The sequence below is a fragment of the Cottoperca gobio genome, chromosome 17, assembly GCF_900634415.1.
Source record: "Cottoperca gobio chromosome 17, fCotGob3.1, whole genome shotgun sequence".
Taxonomy (NCBI): Eukaryota; Metazoa; Chordata; class Actinopteri; order Perciformes; family Bovichtidae; genus Cottoperca; species Cottoperca gobio.
In genome coordinates, this window is record NC_041371.1 from 9,593,140 (window position 1) to 9,607,487 (window position 14,348).

Here is a 14,348-nt window from a genome sequence, read left to right on the forward strand (position 1 = left end):
ATTTTTTCCCTGTCGCGCGCGCAGCATTAATCCTCACCCTCCAGTGAACATTTTTAGCATTTTATTCATCTATTCTTTACTTGTTATGACTGCTGCTGCGTGTTTTTCCTTTTCTTTCTTTCTTTCTTTCTTTCTTTCTTTCTTCACGTGTGTCAAACAATTAAACTCCACATAAATAAAGAATCAGCATCCTAATTAGCAATACCTGGGAACAGGATAGTCAATGTATAAAATAAAAAAAAACACCATTGCAGACCTGCAGCTGACGTGCACAAATTAGACTAGGTGGGGGCAGCAAGTTGTGCCAGTAGGCTATACAGTGTGAGCACTAATTAAAGGAAATCAGAGAAATATGAATTTAATATGAAAGAGCAAGTGTTTTAAATGTAATTCATGATGCAGATAAGGTGGACGCCTCTTGCAGCAGTAATTATTGTCTGTAGGCACACTGCAGTGATGCTCTCATCTATAAAGCAACCTCATCAATGCTGCCATTCATGATTAATTTCATTTCATGTTTGTATAAGTAACCCAGATGTCATGGATTCACCCTGCTAGTTTGTTGCACCTGCTGCTTTTTGAAGTGTGTTGACATTTAATTTCCCCTCAGCTGTGGCGGCAAAACCGGCAGATAATACAAGGTATCACATATATTTTGAACTTGAACGGCTGTGCTAAAATCAGAGGCAGTCCGCCCATCAGCCCGAGCCACCCGTGTAAATGTGCACGCTGACCTTGCATACTCCACCGGCTTTCAGACGAGCGCTGTGTTGCTTTTGAGGGCAGAGCTCAACTCAGATGTGTCCAGTTTATGTCTGAGGAGCCCTGCTGCTGATGTGTGCGTCACTGTGCCTTTTGCTTCAGCTCTCCCACACTCAGTCATTTTCCTTTCAGCTCCGGCTCAGTGGCAACAGCCTTGTTTCGTCTGTCTCCGACTGGCTCGTCTCAAACTTGCTGTTTTCCAGCCTTGCCACCTCATCTCCCTCATATTTCTTTGTATCAGTCACACATACACGCTTAACTGGACAATGGCAGCAACAACAGGATAATGGTTTTACAGGTCTGTTATGTTGTGTTCAGTATTCTGGAAACAAAACATGAGATGAGATTATAGCAACAACAAAAAAAGTCCAAATTATGTTCAATGCTGCTGACCCACTTTCTGCAAGGGCTGTGTATTGGCAAGAATATGACAATACGATATGTATCAGGATTAGGGCTGGAACTAACGATTATTTTCCTTATCAATTTATTTTCTTGATTAATTAGTTTGCTCTTTAAAATGTCAAAGAATTATGTAAAATGTCTATTCCAGTCCAAAACTCAATGATTTTCATTTGAATATAATATAAAATGGAGAAAAGCAGAAGAATATCCATATATGAGCGGCTGAAAACACAATTTTCTGCCATTTCTGTTTGAAAAATTACTTTAACGATCAATCGATTATCAAAATAGTTTGCTACTCAATCGACTAATCAATTAGGTGACTCATCGTCACAGCTCTAAGTGCATCTCAAGTGCATCTCCAGTATAATGATATTTTATTTACACCACTTCCTACTCATTCCGTTCACCGGTACAATTACGGCTAATATTTCTGTATGACCTCTTGGTGGTTTCAAAGCTTTTGTATAACTAGTGTCATACACTACTTGCATCAAAGATCCCACTGGATGTTAAATGGTGACATTCAGAAAAGAATCCGTTTTTGTTCCAGGAGCTGTCAGTTTATTTACTACATGTATCTTATCCGTATGCCATATCCACCATTTAGTACATTTATAACAGTTATCAATAAAAATGTGAGAGACATTCAGAGGAATGAACCGTATTCTATCTATCTGAGACTGTCTGTCTGGTAATGGGATTCATCCTCTGAGTCATACAAACTGTATCTGTGCAATCCATCCAATTGTAGTTAAATATTTCAGTCTGGATCAAAGTGGTGGACTGACCAACTGACCAACATTGTGGTCCCTAGAGCTAAGCGTCTAGCATGGCTATAAATAGACAAACAGAGAGGCTTCAGGCAGGCAGGATGTGAACTGTTTCATGAATGTGTTTCACCTCTTTTCACACAGATTCTTTCTGCCTTTCTTTTCACCCCCATTTGTAGCATTATGGTGAAACCTCCAACTACCGTCCTCCGTAGATATGCTCACCAGTTCAGACCAGTCCCCCTCCCGCTCCCTCACACCGAACCTCCACTCTCCATCCAGCTCTGGTGGAAAAATGCACGTCCAGTCCTCCCTGTCCCTCCCCGAGCCTGAGGCCTGGAGGAAGCCCTGCTCCACTCCCCGTCACGGCCTGGCGCAAGGAGCCCGCTCCAGCTCCCTGCAGGTTCCTCATGCCCTCCCCGAGTACATGGGGCTGCCTCCTCGAGCCGCCAGCTTTGACGTGTCTTGTGATCAAGAAGATGGCTCGTCTGATCAGGGTTCAGGGTCTCTGAGCCCCAACTGCATGCAGAGGCGGCGCGGGGGACTTGTGGAGCAGAAGGACATCATCATGGCTCACCAGGCTCACAAAATCCAGAGCACGCCACAGGCCCGCAGGAAAGAGTGGGAGTGAGTATAAAAGAGATTCAGAGGCAAAGGAGTCCTCTTAAATTACATGTGTAAAGATGATAAATCTCCACGGAGGAGGATGAAAGAAATGCTGTATAACGTCTCGACCTGTTGAATGTCTTCGGTGGGTCAGTCGTTACAAACACTTGCTGTGAAGACACATAACTTTGTTTTAATGGGATGGGATCCTTGATTTCAATAGTTCAGTCACTAATCATTATTCATAGCAGACACTTGGACTTGTGATTATAGGAAAAGCACAGGTGTAATTAATAACATTAATGATTGCTCCATTCCTTCTAAGCGTCCCAATTTGGTTATTGTTATTAATTGCACCTGTTACTTTCCTGCTATGATGCCTCAAAAAGTTGTGAAAAGATCCTGTAGAAGTGTGACATACTGTAGCTTCAACAATGTAGAGCAAGCAGATACACAATACAATATATGTCATTACTGCTCAACTTAAAGCTGCACGTATCAGTATTTCTTAAATGAACGATGAGTCCAATGATAATTATTACCCAACCCTGCAGTTACCCTCAGCTCTAAGGAGTGTTTTAGCATCTTGCCGCTTATTGTTTTGGTTTTATGGCCCACAACTTACTGTTTTGGTTCAATCTCAAAGCTCTCACCAACTGTGTTTACAGGAAATATTATCTGCCCGGCAGAACTAGTGAATTTAGCGGTGCATTTAGAAACCAAAGAACCAAATATTTCCCTCACAGGGAGACTAAATCAGAGCCCAAGGAGAGTCTATATTGGATTTAAATTCTTAAAGTGGCCAGAAAATGACTCCAAATTAATGCTAATGTTGCTCCATGTCTGCTGCGTAAATAAGCAACTGTTTGCTAATGCGTACTCCATGTCAACTTTATAAGGTAATAATATGTACATGTTGTCAGCTTCACCACTGAAAAAAGTTTGATGACTCTCTAGGCTCTCACCAAAATGCCGTAGAAATCCTGAATAGATATTAATGTAAACAATTATTATATGAAAGACAAAAACCTGAGCTAGAGTTTAGCATGTAGGACTACAATCTGAATGATCCTAGTGGCTAGTGAAGAAGCTTGAGCATTATACATCTCCAGATATTTCTCTCTTGACTAAGCTGGACCTAAATAAAGAGAGAAGTTTAGCACTTACATTACTTAGGTCTACTGGAAAGCTTCGTGTTGCTTTACAATAATCCGATAATACCAAAAGTATGTCAGGCTTGGAGTCTTATATCCCCCTAGTGGTCAAAACTGGAGGAGCATCTTTAAGGGAACAAATAAAAGGAGTTGTAAACTAGTTTTTAAAGTTTTGTTTTCATTGGCGGTTTCTCACCAGACTGCATTGTGTGTGTCCTTGGGGCATAATATATGTATTGAATAGCAGCTAAGGGACTATGGAGGAGTTTTGCTAACTCCAGCATGTTTACATCTTGTATTTTAATACTGATCTTCATTACCGTGCTCTCTCCCTATCAAATAAACAAACAAGTAAAGTAGTTTAAGGAGTTCAAGTTAATACATTTCCTCATAAAACATCTGCGGAGCCGAACTTTGGAAGAATTTGAAACCCGCATTGTTAACGTCCATGTTTGCTTTCCATCAGTCTTCTCTTTCCTCGCCTTTCTGAGTGCATTGCTACATCTCTTGGTGTTACTTCCACTAATTGTCAATCAGTGAAATAATGTGTAACCGTCGGCATGACTGTGCATCACATCTTGCACGCGCATCCTTGTGACGGTGTCCCAGTCTTAAAAATGATCCACAGTGCTACTAATGGTTCAAGTGTCCAAATGATACGTATTATTGTTGTTTGGTTGCTTAGCTACAAAGTGCTTGTTTCAAACGGGGCTCCATAGTAATGGAAATACATACGCATATTCTTTTGTTTTCAGCATTGTTATAGTTCCGCCAATGAATCACCAAATCTGTTCCCACTGCTTTCATCAGTTGATTTGATGTTTTTGTTAATGCCTGTGTAACATTGCTGCGGTTTACTGTGATCAGATACTGGATAGCGTTATTAATGGCGGGGCTGAGGGTGCTTGCTTGTGAACTTTCGCACTCTGGAGCCACATCGCTCTGATTATCTGCTTCCCAACACTCGAGTGTGGAGAGGTACTCCATCAGTGTAACCCCCAACCCACCAACAAGCCCCCTCCCTCCTCCTACTCCTTCCTCCATGCTCTGATTTCTTTTTACTTCACTGTACCTCCACCACCCACTCCACATCCACTTTACTGATGTCATTCTCTCTCTGGCTTTTCATCTTTCTCTCTCATGTACAGACACTCAAACACACGACTTAAGTCATTTTGCATATTCTCTTATTATCAACATGTTAAGTTTTGACTGAATGAGCAATCTAAGGTATAAAAGTACAAAATATTAAACCAGGGACAAACAAAACAAGACTGAACAGCTGATTTCAGAGTACTACTGTGCATGTATTGTGGTTATTTGTCCATTAGGGGATGCTAGGGAATCAAAGTAGAAGAGCAGCAGGGAAGCAGCATATGATGTCTTTGAAGCTCAGCATCTGAGTTTGGACATTGTTAATCTTTACTGAAATATTGATGATATTTCTTTTAATTGTAGGATGACATTTTAGAAAAAGATCACAATCAATGAGTGATTTTAAAATCCCTGAATAATATGACTTTTGAGAAAAGGTTATTTCTTTACGACAGAAACTTTTCGAGCTTTTTTTGTTGTTGCTGTTAATCTGCAGAGTTGTACGATGTTATCTGCAATAACCACAAGTTCATATGTTTCAAGGTAAAAGGTGTCACGGCAATTTGCGGTGATATATAAGTGGCGGTTATTGGTCGAATCAAACTGACATAACTCAGTACTAGAGGATGTCTGTTGCTAGGGAACAGAGAGAAAAATAAAATGCTAAAACCAATGCTGGATGAAAGCCTGTCTGCAATTATATAAATGCTCTTCAGAGCTCTGGCACAAAGTACGCCCATTAACGTTTTAACTCACAGTGCATGTCACCTGCAGCCTCACTTCATCTGTCTTCCGCTATACAACATTTCTTAAGATGGACTATGGACATAAAAATACATTGTAGTTCTCACATCTCTGTAGTATGGCACTAATGTTCACTAATGACCCCTTTCTTCTACAGTAGGTTCATCTAATTCAAAGTTTGGTTAAGCCCGAGCAAATTGGTGTGAGCTTTTCTGCTTTTATCCGCTAACAGTTCACGCAGCTATTTTTAGAAGCCTTTGTGTAGGCTGTGAGCAGAGCAGAAACAAAAGCCAAACACTCATAAAGCGGGCTACATCTGGTCACATATATACAGAACAATGGAGTATCAGTGTAGTGACGCTGCTGCTCCTTGTTTGTACAATGACCCTGATGGTGTGTTTGTTTGTGCGCCTGTGTGTGTGTGGGTGTGTGTGTGTGTGTGTGTGTGTGTGTGTGCGTGTGCGCCTGTGCGTGTGTCGGGAGAAACAGATTTCTTTAGGAAGAGGTTGCTCTATTGTGCAACATGGCTTTTGTTGGCAGAAATGAAAAGAACGAAGCAGAAATTCAAGAGAGCTATGTCGCTATGGAAACAACAGCAAAGAGAGAGAGCAAGACACACACACACACACACACACACACACACACACACACACACACACACACACACAGATAGATGGACAAATATTTTTTGTTGGGCAACATGCAAGTAGATTATGTTTCTTTTTCTAATGAATGCTTATGTAACATTTTTAAGTAGAAAGTGGGGAAGAGTGTGAGATATGTTGCAGATACTTTTAGTGCAGTGCATTACAGCAAACTGTACGTATGACATGCTAAGTGTCGTCCTGCTATAGTTACACTCTGCACTGGATAGGTCAGTGTAGCCCTTTGTTGCTCTCCTGCTTTGCATGAAGTGACACGCCCGCCTGCTTCATGCAGATTAGTAAGAGGAGGTAGTTTTTGGAGCTCACTTAGGGACTTATTCATAGATCCTGTTCCTGATTTTTATTTTTTTCTCTTCTCCCCCAGATCTCGACTTGTTTGCCAAGCATGAATTTGTCACTCTCTTTTGGCTTGCTTTCGCTGTCCCCGCCATCTGAGCCCTCGCTCGCTGCCCTGCTGCACACTGCGATACCTGCATTGTGCTGCTGCACAGTTGAGTCTGTCAGTCAGCAGCAGAGAGGGATATTATTGTGTCAGGGATGATCCCGTTGTTGGTCTTAATTGCATGTATTTGACGTGACGAACAGCAGCTTTCAGCTACGATTTAATAATATCGTGTCTGTGGGGGCTGAAGTGGTCATCTTCAGGAAACAGTGAGGAAGGGAGGAGAGCAGCAGATGGAGCGAGAGAGCCCAGTTGCCTAATGAGGTCTCACTTGTGGCACTGAGTGAGAAAAAGACCCTGCTTTCTTCTCTGCTCCCTCAAAAAGGGAGCAGCCCTAAGATCTATTTCATGCTCTATTTTTACTCCAGACTTTTACTCCAATATTAGCACAATGGCCCAGTTTTATATGTTTTAATAGTGCAAGTCTGTCTCCATTAATGAAAATATGACTGCTGTGTGACTATATCGAATCGGGGGTAAATGAGTCAACCTTTTGTTATTTTATTTTACTTGCTTGCCCTATCCACACACTTGTTGCCTTTTGTCTGTGCATTGTCTCACCTTTTAGTATTATATGTATTTTCACACCCCTTTCTCTTGCCACCCACCAACATCTTTACATAATTGTTTTTGAACCACATACCCACACAGCATGTGTATATATATTTTTTTAGGCAACTGTTTTTGTTCATCCTCAGCAAACTCTAATTGCTATGGTAACAAAATATATGTACCTCCTCCCCACCAGCTTTCATTCAGATGAATTTTGAAATCGCCATCATGAAATATTACTGTGGGAGGGGGCTGCTGGTGCTGGCTGCTTGATCATCTTTTTTCCAGCAGGTGATAAGATTGTACGATGATCGAGCGATTCAAGCCACTCTCTCGTTACATGTTCGACTGATTAGAGAATAACTTCACGTGCAGTTTTATATATAAAAAACAAACATTTTTAGACGCGTTAAACGGGCTTCCTCTCACGTGAGATCTTCCTTTTTGTCAAGTTTACCGGGTCGAGAAGATGCGTAAAGTTTGCGAAGACTTCCCTCGGATCTCTCCATCTAAGCAGCACAGAGTAGTTTCTGATCACGCAGCTACAGCTTTGTCAGATCAAAACGAGCTTGGATGTTGATAGAAACACTGAAAGGTGGATCTTTTTTTTTTCCTCCCTCCGCTGCCTGCAGAGTTTAGAGGCGCGCACATATTAAAAGTTGTTCAGAGCTGATTGTAACGCGCTGTTAAACAGATGGGATAACAGAGATGCTGAGATTTTGCACCTGAATCGAGATTAAGTAAATGGATGTTTTTTTCCCTAAAATATAAGACAACTCAATGATATAATCCTTTTTTTTCTTGTGGATATGGAGTGATAGGAATTTGCAACTTTTGGGGGGATTTTGGCGCTCGAAAAGCTGTCACCGGATTGCAGGTGGATCCTTTTTTTCGTTTAGCTCCACTTCACATTTTTCTTTACTAGAAGTCGTCCTGTAGGGAAACAATCTAAGCCGGCAGTTTCCTCATCTCTTTGTAGAATGGCTCGGTTTGGAGACGAGTCCGCTCCCAGCACGGTGGACTCCGGGGATGGGGACTTGGAGCGCGGCGGGGAAGGACAGGACGCGACCGCGGAGGGGCTGGCGGCTTCCATGAAACAAGCCAAGGCGCAGCGGGCCCGGACCATGGCTTTCTACAACCCCGTGCCCCACCGGCAGAACTGCCTCACCGTCAACAGGTCGCTCTTCATATTCGCAGAGGACAACATCCTTAGGAAAACCGCAAGGCGAATCATTGAATGGCCATATCCTTCCATAAAAACATGTTTAAAGTTGTCTTACAGTTTGTTATAGAGAGAGTGCATGTTGTGAGTTCAGCACCATGGACAGCTGCAGGCAGCATGTGAAGCCTGCAGCATAAAAACTACAACTCCTGAATGTTACATCGTGTCTAAAAAGTGACAAAAGTACAGTTTCTTTGAGTGCAATCTCATGTGTTTTGCATGCCTCTTTCACATATATGCATCCTCTTTGTTTAGTGTGTGCCTATCTGCATAATGCTCTCCAGCTGTTAGTCAAATCACCAGATTAATTTATTCCTCTGCACAGCTAAATCTAACCTTCTTCTCATAATTGTGCTCAGTAACTTTGCCCTGATTATATTCATATGTGGGCTCCATGTGCTCCAGTGTTGGCACAAGACAGACAGTTAGCATGTGGTGATCATTAGAAGCAGCTCTGCTCACTGTGGGGGTGGCATGTAGGCACATCTCTGCTGCCTTAGTGCTCATTGGAATATGAACCTGGCCATGAGTAGGTGTCAGTTCAAATACACCAGGCATGGTTCTCTCCGTTTCCTGCTGCAGCATCGGCCAACAGTTTCTCTCTCCTTAACTTCTGCAGATCTAACAAAGATTATCAGGGAAGTTTAAAAAAAAAAATGTTTAAAGAAACTGCAGCCAAATTGATGTAATGGGGGAAATCAGAGTGCAGGCAATATGTATTCACAATCACTAATTAAAGGCCAAACATAAGAATCCATTAGTGACACTTATCTTGTTAATTTAAATCTATTTATTTTTGTTCATTTTTATTTCCTGATCAATCTTGTACATATTTAAACATTTTTAAGACCAGACACTACAGGCCAAAAACACTTACTGGTCAATTTTGAGAGTTTGGGGCTATTTTACTTCCTTAATATATCTTCTTATAGACTAATGGAAAGAAAACATCCAAAATATAAACTTAGTGGTTTATTTGACTAAACGTTCTTAATGCAACTAGACACGTTTGATGGTGATTCTAGATACATGTTTTACCCGGTTCACCTGCAGTGTCTCCCCTTAAAGCATAATCAGTTCAACAACATCACTCAGTTGCCATATCTGCCCACTGCTCCTCCTGTCTTACACCCCCTTCAGTGCAGCGAGCCAGTCTCTCACTGTTACCTAACCACAGGCTCTGTGTGGTGTGTGGGAGTGGGGCTAGTGGTCAAGACTAGCTGGCCACTGGCAGCTCGGTAATGTGACTGTGGGTATCACAGAGGCAGAGGTATGTGGGAGAGAGCTGGCCAGTAGTACTGTGGTGGATCGTGGGCTGTAAAAGCAGCACATGTCAGAGTATTGACTGGGTGAGGCCCAGGGTTTTGCTTACAGCGTCCAATGGCAAGTGAAAAACAGATTCATATGCATTCATTGCAGTGGTGTTTCTTTGAATGTATGTTTCCTGCACAGACACAGTGGAGTGTTACAGTATGATATTTCTCCCAAGTTTCAAAGTTGCTGGGACTTGATTTGCCCAATGTAGGCCAAAGTCTCTGCACCAGAGAGTTTAGTTAAAGGACAGCAGCAGTGTTCCTGAGACAGAAACGGAAGTGCCAATTTTCTTTGATGCAAAAAAAAGGGTTGCATCTTCTCCAATATGCTTTTCTTTGTCGTATGTCACTAAGCTGAATATGTTTATGTTTTGACTGTTGGTCAGACAAAACAAGATGTTTGAAGACATCACCTTGGAGTTTCGGAAACTATGGTGGTTCTTTTTTGCTATTTTCTGGTGTTTTGTAGATCAAAATGTATGATTTATAGATACAGAAACAGATTAATGGATTCTGAAAATAATCATTAGTTGCAGCCTTCATGTGTACTTTATACTTTATACTTTGTATGCATGTTTTCTACCATACAGACATTGGTTTCCATACAACACAAAGACCCTTTTGCACAGTCCTGAAGCTTTAATTAATTATCCAATCCATCAAACTCCATCAAGAATGTAACTTTGACAAAATAACTTTAGACTCGATGTTGACTGCAGTAGATTCAGAGTCTCAGGAGACTTTCAAAAGTTAATTTCAAATAGAGTTTTTCAGTAAAGTTTTTATTGTGCTGCTTACTTCACATACAATAATTAAAATAATTGTCATTTGCAGCCTTTGTTTGTAGTCTGTTGTTCATCATATGAAACCAGAAGATGAGTTATAAATGTTTCGAGTGTAAAACATAAAAACAATGACAACAAACTGAAGAAAAGTAGAGCCCAGATAAACCCACCCTGTCCCCCTATTCCACATTTCAAAAGGAAGCAAATAGTTTTTTGTACTGTACTCAGATCAGAAAAATGTTAAAATAACACAAAATACGACAACATGATGTATGTGATTCATCCTAAATGGTCCACAACATGCATCATCTCTGGCATGCAGGAAACAGGTTAGTGAGGGCAGGTAGAGTGGGTGAGATTTATTAAGTATTTCCCACTTCAGCTATTTTCGACTGCCTTCAATGGCAACAATGTGGACCTGTCAATGTGAAGTCAATGTGAGTCAGTGCGAGTCCCAGAGGACTCCATCGCAGCACTCCTCTGTGAGTCAGTGACCCGGTTTTTCTGAAGGCAGGAAAATTAATAACAAGGAGCAGCTGCCTCATGGGAACTCCAGGGGACTGAGAGTCACAAGCACATACAAGTGTTTGGGCACAAGTAGTCACACGCAGTGCATGATGGCTCCCACATGTACTGTATCCATAGGGCCCATGTATGTTCACACACACACACACACACACACTTTACGAAGGTAGATATTACTCCTGAGAAATGATATATGATGATGTAATGTAATGTTTAAACCTACACAAAACATAAACAACATGTAAATATTTTTAAATCTGCTTATTAATTGATTAACCAAATGGTCTTTTCTTTTGGCCAGAAAATAGAAACAAATCCCCCATCACAATTTCCAAAAAGCCCAAAGTGACGCCATCAAATCGCCTGTTAACGCTCAAACTCACAGATTTTCCGTTTATTATCACGAGACAAAGAAAAGCAGAAAATCATCACAATTGAGAAACTGGAACTAAATAATGTTTGAGAGAAATTACTTAAACAATCGATTATTTTTCTGTTGATCCAGTCATTTGTTTATTATTCATTTGCACGTTCATCATTTCATTATAAAACTTCAAATTGAGAACATATGTATAAGAGTGTTTCAAATGCAACTTTCTAGAGAATGTACTCAAACAGTTCAAGTGAACATCTCGACTGATCTTTTCTAGTAGCAAAGAGATGAGACTAAGATGTGACACACTACAATTATACTATATAACACGTACATTAATGTACTGTGGTGTCAGCTGTGTGCAGTGAAAGGCGTTATGAGGAATCTTTGTTGTAGTTCGTAGTTAAACCAGCGCAAGGTGACTTCACGGCTCTCTTTCCCTCCCTAACCCGTCTCTTTTTCCTCTTCTTGAAAAGCACTTTTAAAAGCAGGTTGCCATGGATACTGCAATTTCTCTAACAGATTGCCTCCAAAAGCAAAGAAAATGCCATAAATCATCTGTCATTTAATCATCCATCCATCTACGTTTTTTTTTTCTCCTTTCCACTGATCAACGCACACATGCACTTTGATGGTTTTGTGGAATTTAGAAAGAAAACTATATTTGGATAAAGAACAACACTAATAGTTACTGCTGTTAGTGCATTGAACATTTTAAGCTGGTTTAACTTTAAATATGGTGATTTTTCTTTAGTATTGTAAAATAGGATCTGTTTGTATATTGTCATATGCCAAAAGTGCTTATCTACAATATCATTGTTTGTTTTTATGTGTATACGTTTTCTCCTTGTGTTGTGATAAAGAAAAAGTACTTTCCTTAACTTTGCCTTTACACCATTTGAGTACATGATCCTGGCCACCATCACCGCCAACTGTGTTGTCCTGGCCTTGGAGCAGCACCTCCCTGGAGAGGATAAGACCCCCATGGCAAAGAGACTGGTGAGGACAACGTCCTCGACACATAGACGGGTGTTAAGAGCAAGTTCACAAAACAAACCAGAATGACTGAGAGTTTATGAGAAGATCAAGTTGTTTTTGTGACTTGAACTTCAGTAATCAAGTTTCAAATCCTCCAAAGTAAAATCTTCTTTTCAGTGATTTCTCCTCACCGACAATTCAACATGAAAAATCTACCGAAAAAACGGAAACTAGTGCCAACAGTGCGGGACACACCGCAAAAAACACCAAAGGCCCTTTTATACTGTCACAAAGTTTGGGAAACATGATGACAAATGCCACATACAAATGTACCTTTTTGTGGTAGAAAGGAACAAGACTATTAGACTAAGACTTAAGCACATTGATTAAAGCTAGGGTAGGCAATTTATTTTATTTTAAAAGTCTGACAAAAAAGGAAAGATTATCTGTGGCTGTTACGGGCCTCTAATAAGCCTCTCCAGCTTTATACACTAATATATATATTATATTTATTTTTAAAATAAATATAATTCTGAGGTACATTTTCATTTTAGGATACTTCGTATTTCATACTTTTATATAAAAGTTGTTTAAATGAGCTTCACCTTGACAACGGTGCTTCTTACATTAATGAATCAGTAATAATATTACAATAATGTAAAGCATATATGATAAATATAACATATACACATTATAGATTGTTTATCCTTCCTACAGACTCCGCTGACGCTGCTTCTTGTACGTTATTTCCACAGGAGAAGACGGAGCCGTACTTCATCGGGATCTTCTGTTTTGAGGCGGCGATCAAGCTGCTGGCCCTCGGTTTTGTTTTCCATAAAGGCTCGTACCTGAGGAACGGCTGGAACGTCATGGACTTCATTGTCGTGCTCAGCGGGTGAGTGACATCCATTGGTCACCATGACAACCTGGTAGTGAGAAATGTTTGTTGTAAACAGTGTCAACAGATTCATAACGTACTACTTGCCAAGCATACTGCTGAAATCTGTTTTTTGGAGGAGGAACGAATATCAGTTCCCTGTAACTAATCAACTTTTTGAAAATCGCCATAAACTCTGATGGCGAGCCAATGAAATCAGAGCAAAGCAATTGCTCTTAGACTTTAGGATTGGCAGTAGGGTCTAAACTTCTTGTTAAGCTTTCCTCCTGTTTTCTTTCTTCTGACTGGATGTTTAGATCAGTCTTCAAAGCAGTGATAGCTGGGAAAAGCACAGGTGTGACTAATAACATTAACGATGGCTCACTTCCATGTGAGCCAGTATGCACAACACCAGGACATCGTTAACATTATTAATTACACCTGGATTTCTCTTACTATGGCATTGCCTCCTGTGAAAAAGCTCAGCATACATACAAACATAACTGTTAAATGAGGATCAAAGTGTTATTTTGCTGTTATTATTGAGGAATTTACAAATTGTGGTTGTTTTTTTATAGGTTAGTTAAAGAAGCTAAATCTGTCTCAATATTTAAAATCCCATCGGTGGCCATAGAGAGAGAAAAAATAAATAATTATATATATATATATATCTAGGGCTCGGCTTTACTAAGTGCAAGGGGTTTAAATGTGGCCTCAATTTAATTAAATTATTCCCACGTTTTGATTTGTAGGCACAAATTAAATAATTAAGTAATTCTGGCAGTGCACAAGGCCAAGTTATTCATTCCAGCTGCCACTTGCTTAAGGCACTTGTCCTTGCCTGTAAATAGAGACTCTTTATTTAAGCTTTACTTTAGCTTGGGGATGAGTTATAAAGACATGTTGACAGCACTTCCTTCGCAAGGGATTATTCTTAGTAAAAGGAAATTAATGAGGGTATTGTGATCTTGTGGACTATATCGTCGGCATCATGCTGACTTGAAGATATTATAGACTATATTGTTGTTCATGGTTACTGGTGGATGTTCTTACTTTAAGCAGGTGCACTGCACTTGT

At 40.4% G+C, this 14,348-nt stretch overlaps 1 protein-coding gene across 1 annotated transcript in view; it reads left to right on the forward strand.

Annotated features, from left to right (window-relative positions):
- The window catches only part of cacna1eb (calcium channel, voltage-dependent, R type, alpha 1E subunit b), a 52,774-nt gene that overhangs the window by 267 nt on the left and 38,159 nt on the right, over nucleotides 1–14,348 (forward strand). Inside the window, 4 exon segments of the mRNA XM_029453660.1 lie at nucleotides 2,120–2,567; nucleotides 8,178–8,441; nucleotides 12,310–12,415; nucleotides 13,150–13,289. Coding sequence (XP_029309520.1) covers nucleotides 2,158–2,567; nucleotides 8,178–8,441; nucleotides 12,310–12,415; nucleotides 13,150–13,289 — 920 coding nt within the window. The 5' untranslated portion in view covers nucleotides 2,120–2,157.